This window comes from Periophthalmus magnuspinnatus, chromosome 10, assembly GCF_009829125.3.
Source record: "Periophthalmus magnuspinnatus isolate fPerMag1 chromosome 10, fPerMag1.2.pri, whole genome shotgun sequence".
In the NCBI taxonomy this organism is placed as follows: Eukaryota; Metazoa; Chordata; class Actinopteri; order Gobiiformes; family Gobiidae; genus Periophthalmus; species Periophthalmus magnuspinnatus.
This window is the reverse complement of record NC_047135.1, coordinates 16,951,109-16,968,916: the sequence shown is the minus strand read 5'-3', so window position 1 is coordinate 16,968,916 and position 17,808 is coordinate 16,951,109. Positions and strand designations below refer to the sequence as shown.

The 17,808-nt window shown below is 40.4% G+C and overlaps 1 protein-coding gene across 2 annotated transcripts in view; it reads left to right on the top strand.

The window, feature by feature from the left end:
• The first annotated feature begins 2,208 nt into the window (after positions 1 to 2,208).
• The window catches only part of LOC117377644 (long-chain-fatty-acid--CoA ligase 1-like), a 34,510-nt gene continuing 18,910 nt past the window's right edge, over positions 2,209 to 17,808 (top strand). The window contains exons 1-4 of one of the 2 annotated variants that reach the window (XM_055224571.1): positions 2,209 to 2,282; positions 12,873 to 12,970; positions 16,377 to 16,463; positions 16,567 to 16,796. In XM_055224571.1, the coding sequence (XP_055080546.1) occupies positions 16,611 to 16,796 (186 nt within the window). In that variant the 5' untranslated portion in view covers positions 2,209 to 2,282; positions 12,873 to 12,970; positions 16,377 to 16,463; positions 16,567 to 16,610. The remainder of the gene's footprint in view (positions 2,283 to 12,872; positions 12,971 to 16,376; positions 16,464 to 16,566; positions 16,797 to 17,808) is intronic. The other variant, XM_033974110.2, reaches the window with a different exon arrangement.

The window sequence follows — 17,808 nt, the reverse complement described above, 5'->3', positions numbered from 1 at the left end:
ACTCTTCTAATAGCATACTTGAAAGCTCATCTTAAGGTACATCTTAAGCCCAAAGTAAATCCTCTGCTCTATCTGACCCTCTCCTGTACATCCTCTGCTCCATCTGACCCTCTCCTCTGCATCTTCTGCTCTATCTAACCCTCTCCTCTGCATCCTCTGCTCCATCTGACCCTCTCCTTTGCATCTTCTGCTCTATCTGACCCTCTCCTCTGCATCCTTTGCTCTATCTGACCCTCTCCTCTGCATCCTCTGCTCTATCTGACCCTCTCCTCTGCATCCTCTGCTCTATCTAACCCTCTCCTCTGCATCTTCCTTCTAATCTTATCCATTCTCAACATGAACAAACAAGAGCCACACAGTGCAATGTCATTTCAAAATCCAAACCGAAGTTACTTTTTGTAAGGCAGAAATAAGAGAAGCAATATTTATATTATATTTGTTTAATATATTTCTTTTGAGTGTATTTTAGACCAAACTTTTAAATGCCTGAGCCGGACCACCAATTTTTATTGACTGACAGTAAATGTATTATTTTACATGAAGTTATTGATGTTAGGAACACACTGACTATAATGCAATCTTTCTTGTTTTACTTAAATTGTTTTATACTGGCAATTAGATTTTTTTTAAAAAATAAGCCAATGTTACAACCATTACATGCACATGTTTTTTTGTTTTTTTTGTGTAGTGTATTATTCAACAAAGATTAAAGGTGCCTTATGCAACTTTTCTGGTGGAGGCTTTGGTGCCAGACATAGCAATTAATATTATAAATGCAAGACAGCTATGTTAAATGCCATACTGTGAAATATTCCAAGCAATGCAAACACATCTCCATGGAGACAAGCTGTCAATGGATCCCCCATCAGAAATGTTAAAATTGAATAATACAACGTTGTTCATTTTTGCACTTTTGGGTATATTGACATATTTTACAGTTGCAAACAAGTTATAATTCCACAAGATGTTGACTCAAAGATTAGTGTCTAATATATTCCATAAACATTTTTTAACACTGAGTAGTGTTTTACGCAAAATTCTTGTTGTAGTTGCATATAATAGTACCAGCCTTAGGTCGTTTTCACACTGAGACTGGTTAGGTCGATGTACAAGAGCATTCACTCCAAGAGTGGTGCGCTTGGGCCGTTCTAATTGCGAATCTGTGGCAAGATCTGAAAACTGCAGTTCACAAACGGTCTCCATCAAATCTGACAGAGCTTGAACTGTTTTGCCAGGAAGAATGGGCACAAATTTCAGTCTGTAGATGTGCAAAGCTGGTGGAGACATGCCCCAAAAGACTTGCAGCTGTAATTGCAGCAAAAAGCAACCACAAAGTATTGATTTAGGGGGGCTGAATACGTTTGCACGCTGCACTTTTCAGTTTTGTTTCTGTTTTTCTGGAAATGTATAATTTTCTTTTTGCTTCACACTTATGTACCATTTTTGTTACTTATTTACATAAAATGCAAAAAAAATAAAAAATTATTTGTGGTTGTGACTTGACCAAATTTGAAAAAGTTCCAGGGGGATGAACACTTTTGCAAGTCACTGTACATCTATGAAGGACGCAAAAGAGCTGCTGTTTGACGCCTTCGTCTGTCGAGGCAGTTTGGATTAAGTTAATGTAAGTGTCTCCTCCTGTGATAGAAAAGACCACCGCTATAGTGTGCGCGCTAATCACGGGGACTTTACTCTTAAATTGTGTTGCCTTAAATAATATAAATAAATCGAAATCGAATCGAAATAAATTAGGCGATAAGCTGATGGGACTCTCACGTGGCTCATGGTGCGTGTTTGGGGTGAATGATTCGGTGTATATGAACAAGGCCAAAAGCAAAGTAAACAGAACTAAATCTAGTGCGCACTGGAGTCGCTTCAGAGAGCCTTGTGTGAAGACGACCCGTATCGCACCTGTACCGCACCTGTATCGCACCTGTACTGCTCCATAATGTCATAATGTGAGTGGAGCTGCTGCTGGAGCTTTTACTGTGGTGCAGAATGCCTCTGTTGGGGTCACACTAGCCCTCCCCGCATAGACCTGACTAGTGATATGATTTTTATGTAGGCCTATTGAATCTTTGCTATGTAGTTGCCAAATTAAATTATGTTTTTCGTGGTGATTTTAATACGTTTTATCTTGTATTCATTATTTTCTTGTCCGTTTTATTTTGAAGAAACGGCGTTTTGACTTGATATTTTATTGTGAAAGGGTCTCGTAGCGGAAGTAACGTTGCCTTTCGTTCTTTGAGGCGCGTGGTGAAGACCGAAGCCGCCACAAACAGGTGCGAAAAGTTTAAATACTGCTAATTTAACATATTTGCTATAGTCAGTATCCGAGCTAACGTTGTAAATTCGGGGTAATAATTCGTGTATCGTGGGAAACTCGTATCAAAGTCGTTAATGACAGAATTTCCCTTTAATTTGAACCACTTTTTTATTTTATTTTATTTTTTAAGTGAATAAATATTTTCTACTCAAATATTATAAGAGCTGTCCACACAAAGTATATTAAACGTCTTTAAATGTTAATATTTCAGTGAAATACAGTCTGGTTGTTGGACCTTCTGTGTTATGGTCCCATAAACTGCTTTTGCTTTTGCCTTTGTTGCCTACTTTATTGTACAACTTTAGCACTTATTTTTGCACGTTTTAGTTATTTATGACATTTGGGATTGTCTAAATATGATTAGAGTTCTTACTAGTAAATGAAACAGTTATAAAGGCGAATTGACCGACCAAAGTCGATGTTACTGCTTTCATTTAGTGGTATTTTGCAATTCATCGTCTTCTATTTCAGCTGTATTTTGCATTGCATCGGTTTTCTAAATCGGTTTTGTTAACAATTTTATATTAACGTCTCTATACTATTGTTCTTACTTGTAATTTCTGCTTTTATGTATATACTGTGACTTTTTTGTCGATCATATCTAGTTTGATTGCCTATGTGCAGTATTTTAATTTAATGCCTTTTACTATGTTTAGAAGTATTCAATATGTTGAATGACACTCAAGGAGACCTATACGTGCACATGTTGCAGCACAGAGCAGATTTTGAGGTGAAAGGTCATTGAGTTCTGATTGGTCCACAACACTCACCCGGCTCTCTTTGATTGGTGGGATTTCCTCCCAATAGCACATATACGTTTAACAGTTTTCATTATTTCGCCTGCAGATAATTGTAGTTTTTAGGTTAGATTTTCATTCGATGAAATGTATGAGACTTTGCTATGGAATGCTTTGACTTTTGTGTAGTTTTGAGTTAATTTGGATTTGTCCTATTTCTAGATCTCTTGGATTAGTCCTGGTTTAGACTTTTAGACAAACAGGACCAAACCAGGTCTTCCCCAGAACCAGGACCGAACCAGGACCGTCAGCTTGTGTGAACATATCCTTATCGTCTCATTCATGTTTGTCATTAATTATGACAATGGAAAGAGAACTTGAATTTTGAAACAGCCATAAGGCTGTTTTAATGATGGATTATGTAACTTTTGTGTCCAGCACAGGTTTGTCTCCATGGAGGTGTCGTTGCTTTGCCTGAGTGTTTCACAGTTTAGGTTTAAACTTATCTCCTTGGAGATAAGTAGGAACACCATGAGACGACCTGTAACAAATCAATGTGTAGAGAAGTTTAATGCCATACTATGAAACATTCTAGGCAATGCTATAACATCTCATGGAGACAAGGAGGTGGTGAACCCTGCATTGAGTATATGTATATATATATATATATATATATATATATATATTATACACACACACACACACACACACACACAGACATGGGCAAAATTGTTGGTACCTGTCAGTTAATGAAAGAAAAACTCATAATGGTCACAGAAATAACTTGAATCTGACAAAAGTAATAATAAATAATATATCTATGGAATTTAACCTATGAAAGTCTGCTTTTCATCCACGCTTCAACAGAATTATAAAAAAAAAAATAAACTCATAAAACAGGCCTGGCCAAAAATGGTGTCCTCCAAAGTCGACTTTGGCTCTAACAACGACAGATGGTGTGTCTGACACTGATGTTCCTTGAGCTTGAAGTTCACCTTTAATCTCTTTAGAAGTTTTTCTGGGCTCTTTTGTTGCCATTCATATTATCTGCCTCTTTGATTTGTCATCAATTTTCCTCCTGCGGCCACATCCAGGGAGGTTGGCTACAGTCCCATGGATCTTAAATTTCTGAATAATATGTGCAGAGGCAAAACTCTCAGTTTGGTCTAGGGGGGGACAATAAATTGATGGAAATTCGAACTATCTTTCGAGGTCATTGTAACGATACTTAACCATAAATTCAAATTCAACTATGTTATTATGATGGCTATTATTAACCTACTAGCGAATATTTGCCATTTGAACAATGAAAAGGTATTCGGTAAACAGTTTAATTTATTTACAAATAAGCTATGTGTGCAACTGTACAAAATTGTAACGTTAGGCACGAGGGACCAAACATACAGAACTCGGGGAAGTTTTAACAGTGTTTATTTACAAGGTGTAGACAGGTGTTATGTGCCAGTTGGTCCAGGGGTGGTGGCACGCAACAAGTTGATGTTAAAAAGCCGTGCGTAGAACAAGAGTGAGAGCGTGGAGACAGGTCAAACGGTCTTAAAGTAAATTTATTATTACAAAAGTGCTCAAAAAGGTGTACAAAGTAAAACTAGATAATACAAAAAAAATACAAATAGTTCACAGAAAAATGCTGCAGCGGAGGACCCACTGGTCGCTGGTGGAGTGCGCAACTCCGGGCTATTATATCCTGCGCTGATTTCTGAGTCGCTCCAGGTGCGCTCAGCCGGTGGGTGGATCTGGGAAAAATGGGAGGCAAGGCCAAAAAAAAACCGGACTAGTCCGTAACAACAGGCAAATGACGGCAGATCAGATGGTGTGTCAGGAGCGGGGAGTTAGCCGTGGTCCAAGGGAAAACATGAGCCGAATCTGAGATGAGGAGAACAGTACCGGTACAGAGAAGTAGGGTTGAAGGCGGGAGTGCTGAGCTGATCCAAGGAGCGGGATCTGGTAAGCAATGTAAAAAGCAGGGAAAAACATGAACAGAGCCAAGCAAGGTATATTCACATGAACACGCGGACGATCTGGCGCCGATGTCGGGTCCTGGCTCCTCTTATCCACCGCAGGTGCAGCTGATTGTGATTGCTTCCAGGTGCGCACGGGAGGAGCCAAGATCTCCGCCCAGCTCCAGACTCAGACACGTGTGGGGGAGGACAACAAAAGAGGCAGGACAGACCGGGATCATGACAAAAATACTGTTGGAACAATGAGACAAGTTGGAAACAAATTCAACACGCTCTAACAACTCCATGCAGACCGTTCTTTTTTTAGATTTAGAAAAAAAATCAGATATCAAAGTGGTAAATGTTTTAAACACACTTTAACAGAACACAAAACCCAATGTGACCCATTAATAGAGGAGACTATGGATTATGATGACAGTAAACTGTGGATGCTGTGTATATTCTAATATATGGGCAGGGGGGACAGTAAGAGGGGAGAGCGGGACACTAGTCAGCAAAGGGGGGATCCGGACCCCCTCATCCCCCCCATGATTTCCGTCTATAAATATGTGCAACTGTAGTCACAGAAACAACAAGCTGCTTGGAGATGGTCTTATAGCCTTTACTTTTAACATGCTTATCTATAATTTTCTTTCTAATCTTCTGAGACAACTCTTTCCTTTGCTTCCTCTGGTCCATGTTGAGTGTGGTACACACCATGTCACCAAACAGCACAGTGACGACCTGTAGCCCTATATATAGGCCCACTGACTGATTACATGACTGTAGACACCTGTGATGCTAATTAGTGAACACACCTTGGATTAACATGTCCCTTTGGTCACAATATTTTCAGTCTTTTCTATTAGTACCATTATTTTTGTCCAGGCCTATTTCATGAGTGTATCCATCCATCCATCATTTTTCTTCCGCTTACCCGGGGCTGCAGTCTAAGCAGGGACTTCCAGACTTCCCTCACCCCAGACACGTCCTCCAGCTCCTTCGGTGGGACCCCAAGGTGTTCCCAGGCCAGCCGAGAGACATAGTCCCTCCAGCATGTCCTGGGTCTTCCCTGGGGCCTCCTCCCGGTGGGACATGCCCAGAGCACTTCCCCAGGGAGGTGTCCAGGAGGCATCCTGAGCAGATGCCCAAGCCACCTCAAGTGGTTCCTCTCGATGTGCAGGAGCAGCGGCTCTACTCTGAGCTCCTCCTGTGTGACCGATCCGCGATCCTATCGGTCATTACCCAGAGCTCATGTCCATAGGTGAGGGTAGGTATGGACATTGACCAGTAAATCGAGAGCTTTGCCTTCCGGCTCAGCTCCTTCTTCACCACAACAGACTGATACAGCGACCGCATCACTGCAGAAGCTGCACTGATCCGCCTGTTGTCTCACGCTCCATCCTTCCCACACTCGTGAACAAGACCCTGAGATACTTGAACTCCTCCACTTGAGGCAAGGAGTCTCCACCCACCCGGAGAGGGCAAACCACCTTTTTCCAGTCGAGAAACATGGCCTCGGATTTGGAGGAGCTGATTTTCATCCCGGCTGCTTCACACTCGGCTGCAAACTGCCCCCGTGCTGCAGGTCCTGGCTCAATAAAGCCATCAGGACAACATCATCTGCAAACAGCAGAGATAAGATCCTGTGGTTCGCAAACCAGACCCCCTCCAGCCCCTGGCTGCGCCTAGAAATTCTGTCCATAAATATAATGAACAGAACCGGTGACAAAGGGCAGCCCTGGCGGAGTCCAACATGCACTGGGAACAGGTCTGACTTACTGCCGGCAATGTGAACACGGTTCCTGCTCCGGTCATACAGGGACCGGACAGCTCTTAACAAAGAGACCTGGACCCCATACTCCCGGAGCACCCCCCAAAGGAAACCACGAGGGGCACGGTCGAATGCCTTCCCCAGATCCAAAAGCACATGTGGACTGGTTTGGCAAACTCCCTTGAGCTCTTGAGGACCCGATGGAGAGTGTAGAGCTGGTCTAGTGTTCTGCAATCGGGACGAAAACCACACTGCTCTTCCTGAATCCGAGGTTCGACTATCGGTCGAATTCTCCTCTCCAGTACCCTGGAGTAGACCTGACCGGGAAGGTTGAGGAATGTGATTTCCCTGTAATTGGAACACACCCTACGGACCCTCTTCTTATACAGAGGGACCACCACCCCGGTCTGCCAATCCAGTGGTACTGTCCCCGACCGCCACGCGATGTTGCAGAGATGTGTCAGACAAGATAGCCCCACAACATCGGATCTCATCCACCCCTGGAGCCTTGCCACCAAGGAGCTTGCCGATAGTCCTCCTCCATGGCCTCCCCGAACTCCTCCCAAACCAGAGTTTTTGCCTCCGCGACCGTACGAGTCGCGGCATGCTTGGCCCGCTGGTACTCGTCAGCTGCCTCAGGAGTCCTTAGGACTTTTTCATCAGCCTGACGCCATCCCTTACTTACAGGGTCCAGATGATCCAACTCACAACCAGGTGGTGATCGGTTGTCAGCTCTCCCCCTCTCTTCACCCGAGTGTCCAAGACACGCGGTCGGAGATCAGATGACACAACACCGAAGTCGATCATCGACCTCAGACCAAGAGTGTCCTGGTGGCATGTGCACTGATGGACACCCGAACATGGTGTTTCTTATGGACAAACTGTGACTAGCACAGAAGTCCAATGGCTCGAGTTCAGATCGGGGAGGTCATTCCTCCCAATCACGCCCCTCCAGGTGTCACTGTCATTACCCACATGGCCATTGAAGTCCCACAGGGGAACAACGGAGTCCCTGGTTGGTACACTGTCTAGTACCCCTCCCAGGGACTCCAAGAAGGCCGGGTACTCTGCAGTGCTGTTCGGCCTGTAGGCCGACACAACAGTGAGAGACCCGGAGGCGCAGGGTGAACTCCAACACACGGCGGCTGAGCTGTGGGGCAATGAGCAAGCCCACTCCAGCTCGCCGATGCTCCCCGCTGGCAATGCCAGAGAAATGGACAGTCCAGCCCCTTCTCAAGGAATTGGGTTCCAGAGCCCAAAATGTGCGTGGAAGCAAGGCTGGCTATATGAAGCCGGTAATGCTCAACTTCCCGCACAAGCTCAGGCTCCTTCCCCCCCGGCGAGGTGACATTCCATGTCCCCAGAGCCAGTCTCCATATCCGGCAATCCGGTTGTCGAGATCCCCGCCATCGACTGCCACCCAGATCTCATTGCACCCGCCCCTCATGGCTCCTCCCGCAGATGGTGGGTCCACGGGAGGATGGCTCCATGTCGCTTCTTCGGGCTGGGCCCGGCCAGGCCCGATGGGGAAAGGCCCGGCCACCAGACGCTCACTGTCAAGCACTCACTCCAGGCCTGGCTCCGGGGTGGGGCCCCGGTCACACCAATCTGGGTGACGTAACAGGCCTCGTTGTTAAACTCATCATGGGGGTTCTGAACCGCTTTTGGCCTGACCTGTCCCCCAGGACCTGTTTGCCATGGGTGACCCTACCAGGAGCATGAAGCCCCCGACAACATAGCTCCCAGGATCATTCGGGTGCTCAGACCCCTCCACCACGGTAAGGTTCGAGGAGGGGATGAGTTTATTTTATTTTTTATTTATTTTTATTTTTTTTTCTAATTCTGTTGAAGCATGGTTGAAAAGCAATGTCTGACTTCCATTGGTTAAATTTGATAGAATTTGTATGTATTATTACTTCTGTCAGATTCAAGTTTCAAGTAAATTCAAGTATTTCTGTGAACATTGTGAGTTTTTCTTAACCGAAGGGTACCAACAATTTTGTCCACGTGTATATATATATATATGTGTGTGTGTGTGTGTATGTGTATATATATATATATATGTGTAAGTATATATATATATGTATGTTTATATATATATATATATATATATATATATACATAAACACTAAACACTATATATATATATATATATGTGTATGTATATATGTGTATATGTATGTATGTATATATATATATATATGTGTGTGTGTATATATATATATATATATATATATATATATATATATTTATATAGCTTGTTATTTCATGTAAACTTTGAACTTATTACTATAGGATTATTAGGATCATAGTATTTCAATGCACATACAAAAATTACAAGATTCGGTTGCCGTGGAGTCTATAAACAAAACATTAACATAAGGCTCAAATAGTGGGTGTACGAGTGAAGACAGGACCCGTTCTTTAAAATAATCATTAACCTAAAACCTGAACATGTCGTTATATTCACTTTCTGAACTCTAAGCTGTTGCCACACTGATAATTCACTGTATCAATATGATTTTAGTCCTACACAGTTTACACACTTTAGGGGGTGACAGTGCCTCAGTGGTGGAGCTCTCGCCCACAAATCAGAAGGGTTTTTGTTAGTGATGTAATAATGCCTTAATATCAACGTACAATTTTATCATGGTGTTCATCTCACATTGCTATATTTTGGGTAGCAAAATTATAGATCTACTACATTTATATACTTAGTGAAAGTTACTTCTACATGAAAATGTAGCAAAGAATCATAGTCTATATAGTTCCATCTGTTATTTTGCTGTTAAACAATGTATTTAAACAAAGAAGCTTGTGATTCCATATATTGTGTTGTGAGACTTAAATATTATATTTTGGTTACTGTTACATCCCTGTTTGTTGTTTGGAAGTATCGACGTAGTGTGCGATGTGTGATTAGTCATAGCTGAGTGCCATTAAGTGCATTTACATGGTCAGTAAAATCAGATAACCCAATAATTTGATCTGATTTTTGGTATCTAGACCTAGATATCTAATCATTGAAAACATATTTTAATCAATGGATTCTGAAAGTGCGCTCACACTACTAGCCCAATCGAACTGTGTTAGTCCGTAAAGCAAGGACTAAACCTACAGCTACACTGGGGCGACGGCCCCTTTCATTTGTACCTGCATTTTTCTCAAAAGTCTAATGTAGTGCACCTCTTTTGGGGGTCTGGGGGTCCCCCACTAGGAAAGCAGCAGCCTAACTGAGATTATCGCCCAAGATAGGCTTTTACCTATTTTATTATTAGTACAATTATAGGATACTCTTATCAATCTTAACATATGTATTCCACAAGCTACTAATCATTTGTGTCTAACTCCTGTGCCAGTCGTAGCGGACCCCAGCCCTCTGTCCCTGTGCCCCTGCTCTCCAGCACACTCGGCACACTGTGCACCTCCTGTCTGTGCAGCACAGTCTCTCACTGGGCTGTGGACAGACCCTCCGGAGAAAACTAAAGCCTTAAACATCTGTTCTGACGCATGACTTCACGTTTTATGTCGCTTTTAACCCAACAGAAAAATAGTGAGAAACTTTGCCGTGGTACTTCACGTTTATAGTCGTTTATTAATTTGTTAATCTTTTATACATCAAACTACACTAATATTAGGTGGGCTTTCCAAAAATAAAAAGTGACTAAAAGATTTGCTGAACATCTTCATGGGCTCTAAACATTTCCCACAGCCTTCTCACTATATGCTGGTAAAGACCAGCCACATTCAGAGCGTGCATTGGTGCTGTCGCCAGCTTCTCCTGCTCTGTATTGTACCATAGAACATGGGTCATAGTCGTAGTAGTGCTGCTTGGGTTTAGGACTCTTTTGACATACACACACAGTGGGAACCAGGGGTCACCAACCTTTTTGAAACTAAGAGCTACTTCATAGGTACTGAGTCATACGAAGGGCTACCAGTATGATATGCTCTTCTGAAATAACAAATTTGCTCAGTTTGCCTTTAGTGATACATTCTTAATAATGATTAATGTTAACCATCCATATGAAGACACTGATTACATTAATGATTTCTCACAATAATGATCAACAATAACAGTAAAGTGGGAAACATATATCAATATTCAGCATTTTATCTTTATTAATTTCAGTAATTGTTAAATTTTCATATGATCACTTACATCACTGCGTCTCATAGGAAAAGTGTCCCGTTTTCACCAGCCACTGACAAACCTTTTTAACAAAACAAACTATGCTGGACCATGTTTCAAAACGTTATAAATTATGTAATGATAAAGAAAAATCAACTTACATATTTTAAAATAAATCTCAGTCGCTTTTTGTGACTTTTTCGCTGGTCTCTTGAAAAAAGCCTGTTGCTTACCCAAAGCTGCCCTTAGTTCAGGGCTTGTTCTACTCGTAGTGCAGAACAAGCCCTGATTAGGGCATAATTAGGAGTTTTAAAACCCCTAATTATCAGTTTAAAACTTGTAGTTGTGGGAATGTAACATTTACAAAATGTGAAGCTTATCAATTTTGATTAAATTAATTTGGTATTTTGATAATTTCCTCAATAAACTAGCAGGGGTTGTGACCAAACTAACACTCCGCTCAGACCACGGAAGACGAGCACTCACAGACCCAGACCAGAGCTCATGAGTGGTCACAATAGCTCTCACAGCACAAAAAAGTGGTCAGAACAGCGCTCACGGCACAAAACAGTGGTCAGAATAGCGCTCACAGTCCACTGACTTGTTTAAGACGCCAGAAACTTTACTGGGGCTTAATTTATTCATTGATAAAAGTACGTAGGTGATAAACACAACAGTCCTCCTCTTGTCTCTTCTGCCCTGTACACTCACTTGCAATGTTTGCACTGCTCAATTAAGACTTTAAAATTCCTAATTATGAGTTTAAAACTCCTAATTACAAGTTTTAAACTCATAATTAGGAGATTAAAACTCATAATTAGGAGATTAATACTCATAATTAGGACTTTGAAACTCATAATTAGGAAATGAAAACTCCTCATTACAAGTTGAAGGTTGTCTTCTCCTGTCGGTGTCGGTGGGCACAAAAACCACATGTTCGGACTGTGTCCCGCTCACTCTGTGTTTGAGTTGATAGAAGCATTTATCTGGTCGGATGCACAGGATAAGGGCACCAGGACAAAGGGAAGGACAACACTGAACTGCAATACTTCAGTGAATCACATGAGACAATGATTACTGTCATTTAGGATGGAACAACACTCGGAACAATCAGGATTCAATTAGAGGAGAATAGTTGGGTTTTTTTTGTTTTTTTAATGAGAAATTTGGACAGTGTCATGGCAATCATTTGGAAATGTGCTAAAATGTGCCCATTTATTTATTTATATTATTTATTTGTAAATAAATAACAAGGACAATGCATATTGACCAACAGCACAACTGCATAATATGCTAGAGTTTCAGAGATTAAAATGTAGGTTTGTCTGGACTGCTTCCATTGCTGCTGCTGCGCAGAGACAAATGTTAAAAGTTATTATATTGAGTAAGAAAATAGAATCACAATGTTTAGAAATAAAACATTTTATCATTTAAATGGGATGAAAACTGCTTAATTTCCTAACCCTAACCTTCATCAGTCACTACTCATCAATATAAGAAAAGTCTAAGTAATGCACAAAACAGGAATGGATTTTTCAAAAAAACTAATTAATATGGCTCTTATAAATAACATAAACAATAAATAAACATAAACAATAGACTTTTAGTCTTTAATCAAGTCTTGCATCTGCTCCAAACCACATTCTTTTACTGACAGAGGATTGGCTCTAGACCTCCATTCAAAAATACCGTCCTCATCATTGACAATTGAACATGACTAATTGCCCAGCCCTAACCTATCAAGGCATATTATGTTGAGGAAGTGATGTTGTACAATACTATGAGTGAAGTAGTATACTAGCATTCTTGTAGTTTCAGTACTGGTGATTAAAATGATGCTTTCATACTCTGTGATAAAACAAGATTCAGCAAAATCAATTACCTCATCAGTGATACAGTGCTCAGACCTCAATTTGACCTCTGACCTTTGGCCTCTGATTGACAGACTGCCCCAGGTCATACTTCTGGTTGGCTGCATGACGGTCACTGCTGTTTCTCCAAAGAACAACTCCAAAACAACAGCTGTAGTCTAAAGATCAACTGGTGAGTAACAAGCAGGTTTCATTTTAGACCTACTTTGCGGCTGAAAAAAGAATAATCAGTTTAAAATACATATGACAGTTTAGGCCAGTGTTTCTCAAACTTTTCACCCCAAGTACCACCAAAAAAAAGATTTTGCTTTCTGAGTGGCACCTTATCTAAACCAGTTCTGTAACCGGCTTCACCAAAATTATATCCTATCATTTTACTTCCAGGTTGGACACAGGGCAGCAGATGTGACATACATACAGGCAATTTTAATGATTATCTAACAACCATAATTTGACAAAGGCCAAAACTCGTTTAAATTACACAATAGTTATGATTTAATTAATAAAAATACGTGACAAGACCTTTATTTTGTTAAAATTAAGGTTTAAACTGTTTGAAAAAATACCTTGTTGTGTTTAAATGGTCTTTGTTGTTGACATAAGTAGAGGTATTCTGTTTTAGAACTCTTCAACTTTTTCCCACAAACTGCCACTTAACTGATATTCACCACAGGTACTATCACACCAAACCAAGTCATTATTAGAAAAACAAGAAACATATGCACTTCCAAATCATGAGAACTAAATGTCCTTGTCTCCCTGGGGTCCTATTCTGTATTACGCCTGCTAACCCTGTACTTTAGACCTGTACAAACATGTTCTGAAATCCTATCACGACACTAAATACTGCAATAAGGCATCATTTCAATATTGCTAAATGTTTTTTGCAGGGTTTTAATTTTATTTGCAATGACAAAGCGTATTCCAGGCATGAAAATCAAAACTAGTTCATTTTAAACAGTGTGCAGTGGTCCAAATTTATTCCTCATTTACCTTATGCATTCAGAACATTTTAATTAATTATTCACCACTGTGAGTTTATAAGCTCTCTTCACAACTCTGAGACCAGACCAGAGTTTTAATGCCACTGTCATACTAACAACAACTTGGTAGGCTAACTGCACACTTCCTGATAATCAGACAGTAAAGCACTTTATATTAGATGCAGACACAGTGGATTTATTTTGACCTCAAAAACAGCTTTTACACTACAATGAGCCATCGCTATATCGCGGTTCACCCTTCGCGGTCTCACTGTTTTGCAGTTTTACACGCTTTTTTACAGTGTATGAACGCACATTGTGCTCTGCTTCCCGACCGGCCAAGGGACTGCAGAACACAGTCAATCGATCTTCTCCGTGCCGCGTCTCCCTCACAGCACAGAATGCTTTCAGTCTGCCAAATTTACATAAACGTTTGATCGATACTACAGCAGAGCGGCACCAGGATGAAGAGGTACGGTCAGAAGAACTGTGAAATACACGAGTCACTGTTAATTAATTAACCAAGAGAGGAATGTGAGAAAATGTTATTGCCTATCTGAGAAAACTGTACAATATTTCAGGTGAGGGGTTTTTGCTGCCTTAAAACATATATAATAATTTTTTTAAATGAAATTGATGACTTCTCGGATTTCGCCTGTTGCGGGGTATTTTTAGAACGCAACTCCCGCGATAAATGAGGGACCACTGTATATCTGTACTGGGGCAAGACACATTTAGCTCAGACACATGGGGAAAAAATTGGGTACAGGCTCTTTTAACGTGCAGATATTGTGGTGTGGTTAGATAATTATAATGTGATATAAATGATCATCATAGATACAGAACACATTAATCATAGATACATTATACTGGCTCTTCATTTTCGAGAAGGACGCAGTATGTTCTATACAAACTGTACATGAGGCAGATGATGATGACATTTGACATTGTAAAAGTACTTTCATTGGAGTTTTAAGGCCAGTTCTTCCAGTTTGTAAACCTCAAGCTATTCTTAACCTCTGGAATGTCATTTACTACACAACCTTTATTACCTTACTATCTATTATGGAAAATTTCATAAAGCACTTTTTTTGTTTACAGTCTAGACAAGGGTTGTGCAGTAAGTCTGATTTTAATTGAGATTCTATGTCTTTGTTTACATGCAAACCAAAAATCTCATTTAATATCTGATTTCTAGACCTTTCACATGTTATTTACAGGACATACAAAGTGCACAATTTGATGTGAGTAATCAGAAGGACCATATCAGAAAGAAATTTGATTATTGTGCTGTTTACATTTTAAGAATTAATTTGCAAAAACAGATAAGTGCCATTTGAAAAAGTTATCACTGGACTGGTTAAAATTGTAACTTACCATGTTGGACTGATAAATGCATAAGACGAAGAAACAAAAATGTTTCTGATGGGACAATGTTACTCTGACTTTTTCAATTGTACATATGTGTAATTCTTTATATTGATGTCTGTTTTGCCAAATGCTACACCGACAAATGTTCTCATTAAATTAATTTCTCATGCTAATGCTGTAATTTCATTACAGGGGTGAATCAGTGGTAAACGTTGGTTAATCCCACAGATGATCCTTGCTCAATCTCTAACTTTTGTGTAAACAGATTTTTATGACATTACATTACATTATCAGAAAGTAACTCTCCAAAGCACAAAGATCCAAATTTGCATAAAATTGCATCCACCAAGGCCGCAGCAGAAAACCACTGTACAAATGGCGCATGTTAGCTCGTCTTGTTCTCCTTCTCCTGTTCTGTCTTTTCCCACTATGCCAGGTTTGTCAAACACATTTTCACTGAGGGCCACATTAACAAAATGGCTGCTCTCAAAGGGCCAGATGTAAAATAAATCTAACTACTTTTTAAATTTGTTTAACTGTTTCTGTATTTATTACTTATTCAAGTTACAAATATTAAATATGCATTTTCCTAAATGTTAAAATATGTCTTTGTAACTGTCTATCTCCTGATAAAATTACATTTTAAGTCCATCATACCTTTAATTTACCCTGTCGAGGGCCACATGAAATGATGTGGAGGGCCACATTTGGCCCGCGGGCCTTGAGTTTGGCAACTGTGCACTACACTCATCATTCTAAGGAAGTGAGGAAAGTGTGCTGATGCAGCTAAAAGCATAATCTTTATTTATTTATTTTATTCAAAATGTTTTATCTCTGTATTTTTCAAAATCCCTGCCGTACCCTCCTTTGGATCAGTCCTAGCTCTCCGTTATTGCGTCAACCAGAGGAACTCCATTGACCAAGACTAGCCGCGCTTCTGCTAGTGTGATCTGACCTAAGCAGTGGCCTTAATTTGCAGAAGTTGGCATGTTTTTAACAAATTATGTCCCAGTCGAAAGTAGATATTGTGAACTGTCTGAACTATAGTGAGTCATTTAACCAGGCTGGTTAAAGGTCTTTAACTACCTCACTTGTTAAACTTAGCACATTGCTGTTTGACTTAACCTTGCCTGTTTTGATACATAAACTATGAAAAAGAATTCTGATTTTACTGATTTCTGAAATAATTATCACTGTCACTGACCAGGTACTATTGCCTTTCAGACTGAGAGAATTGATAGGTTTTATTACCCACCGACCGACCCACCCACCCCCGCACTGCAAGAACTCTATTATACAAAGAAAGAGACAGTCAGTTTTACCATCCAAAATGAATGGATAAGTTACAATAAATAATTGTAGTTACTAGTAGTTTTGATGAAATGTGTAGTCTTAGTATTTGTTTTCTCTCTAGGCCTCTCTTCCTCTCAGACACCTCCCCCTTCACCCTGTCACACCATGAATCAAGAGTTACTACAGAAGCTATGGTTACCAGATCTGGATGAGATCAGGCAGTACCTCAGCTCCTTTTCCACTCCGGTTCTCATCAGTATTGGTGCGGTTGCCATAGCGTACTTCCTGGCGACCCACTCTAAGCCCCTCCCACCAGCCTGTGATCTTCAAAAGCAATCTGTAGAGGTGGAGGTGAGTTTTTTTATTTTTTTTTTATTATATTTAATAATAAATTACAAAAAAATGTTTTCTGGTGCCAGTACATGTTTCATGTAAAATGTTAATACCAGAAATCTTTATTACTAAACCTGACAAAGTGGTTTGCAATTTATTTAAAGATATTTTTACTGTTTTAAAACTGTGAAAACAGAACAGGTTTTAAATAGTTTGCAATGGCCCAAAGTTATTCCTCACTTACCTTAGGCATTCTGAGCATCGATGAGTATTATCTGCATTTCACAAACTTCAGAGACCAGAGAGGAGTTTTGCAGTCACAATAAAGCTAACGACAACTAGCATGCTAATGTATACTTCCTGATTATCCGGCAATAAAATGCTTTCTAATTGGATGGAAACAGAACATGAGCTGCTTATGCAATATATCTGTACTGGGGCAAGACAAATATTGCTCAAATCCATTGGATTAAAATCAGGTAAAACAAATATTTATTATAATCATGTACCTTAAATTTCTACTATTGAGAGCTTCTGAATATAGGCCATACCAGCTAGATTTGAAAAAAAAAAATTTTTGTACATATATAGGCCGAAAGACTGTAAACTGCCTGAAAATCGTCAGTACGGCACCCACACACTGTCAACACAGGATGAACATACTTGCATGTTTAGAAAATAAAACGGCGCCAACATGGGCCATCTGCTTTTATTTCCTCTGAAAACTTTTGTCATCTTTTTACAATGACTAAGTTCTGCCCATTGCCTTTAATTCAAAGGCATGTGATAGTGGTTCTCATACCAGCGATGTCATCAGCACAGTCAGACGGGACCGTCTCCACACCCTCCATAGTGTTTTTTAACTCAGCCAGTGTAGTTTCGGTAACAGCTTTTTTAGCCGTTAGCTGCGCTTGCAATGCCTGTAGATCAGCCCTAACAGGCAATAGCGCAAGTCCGAGAGCATCCTGGAGTTCTTTCTTAATGATACCTTCAATGTTGTCTTTCAGTGATGCCAGGAGTTTAAGTGCAG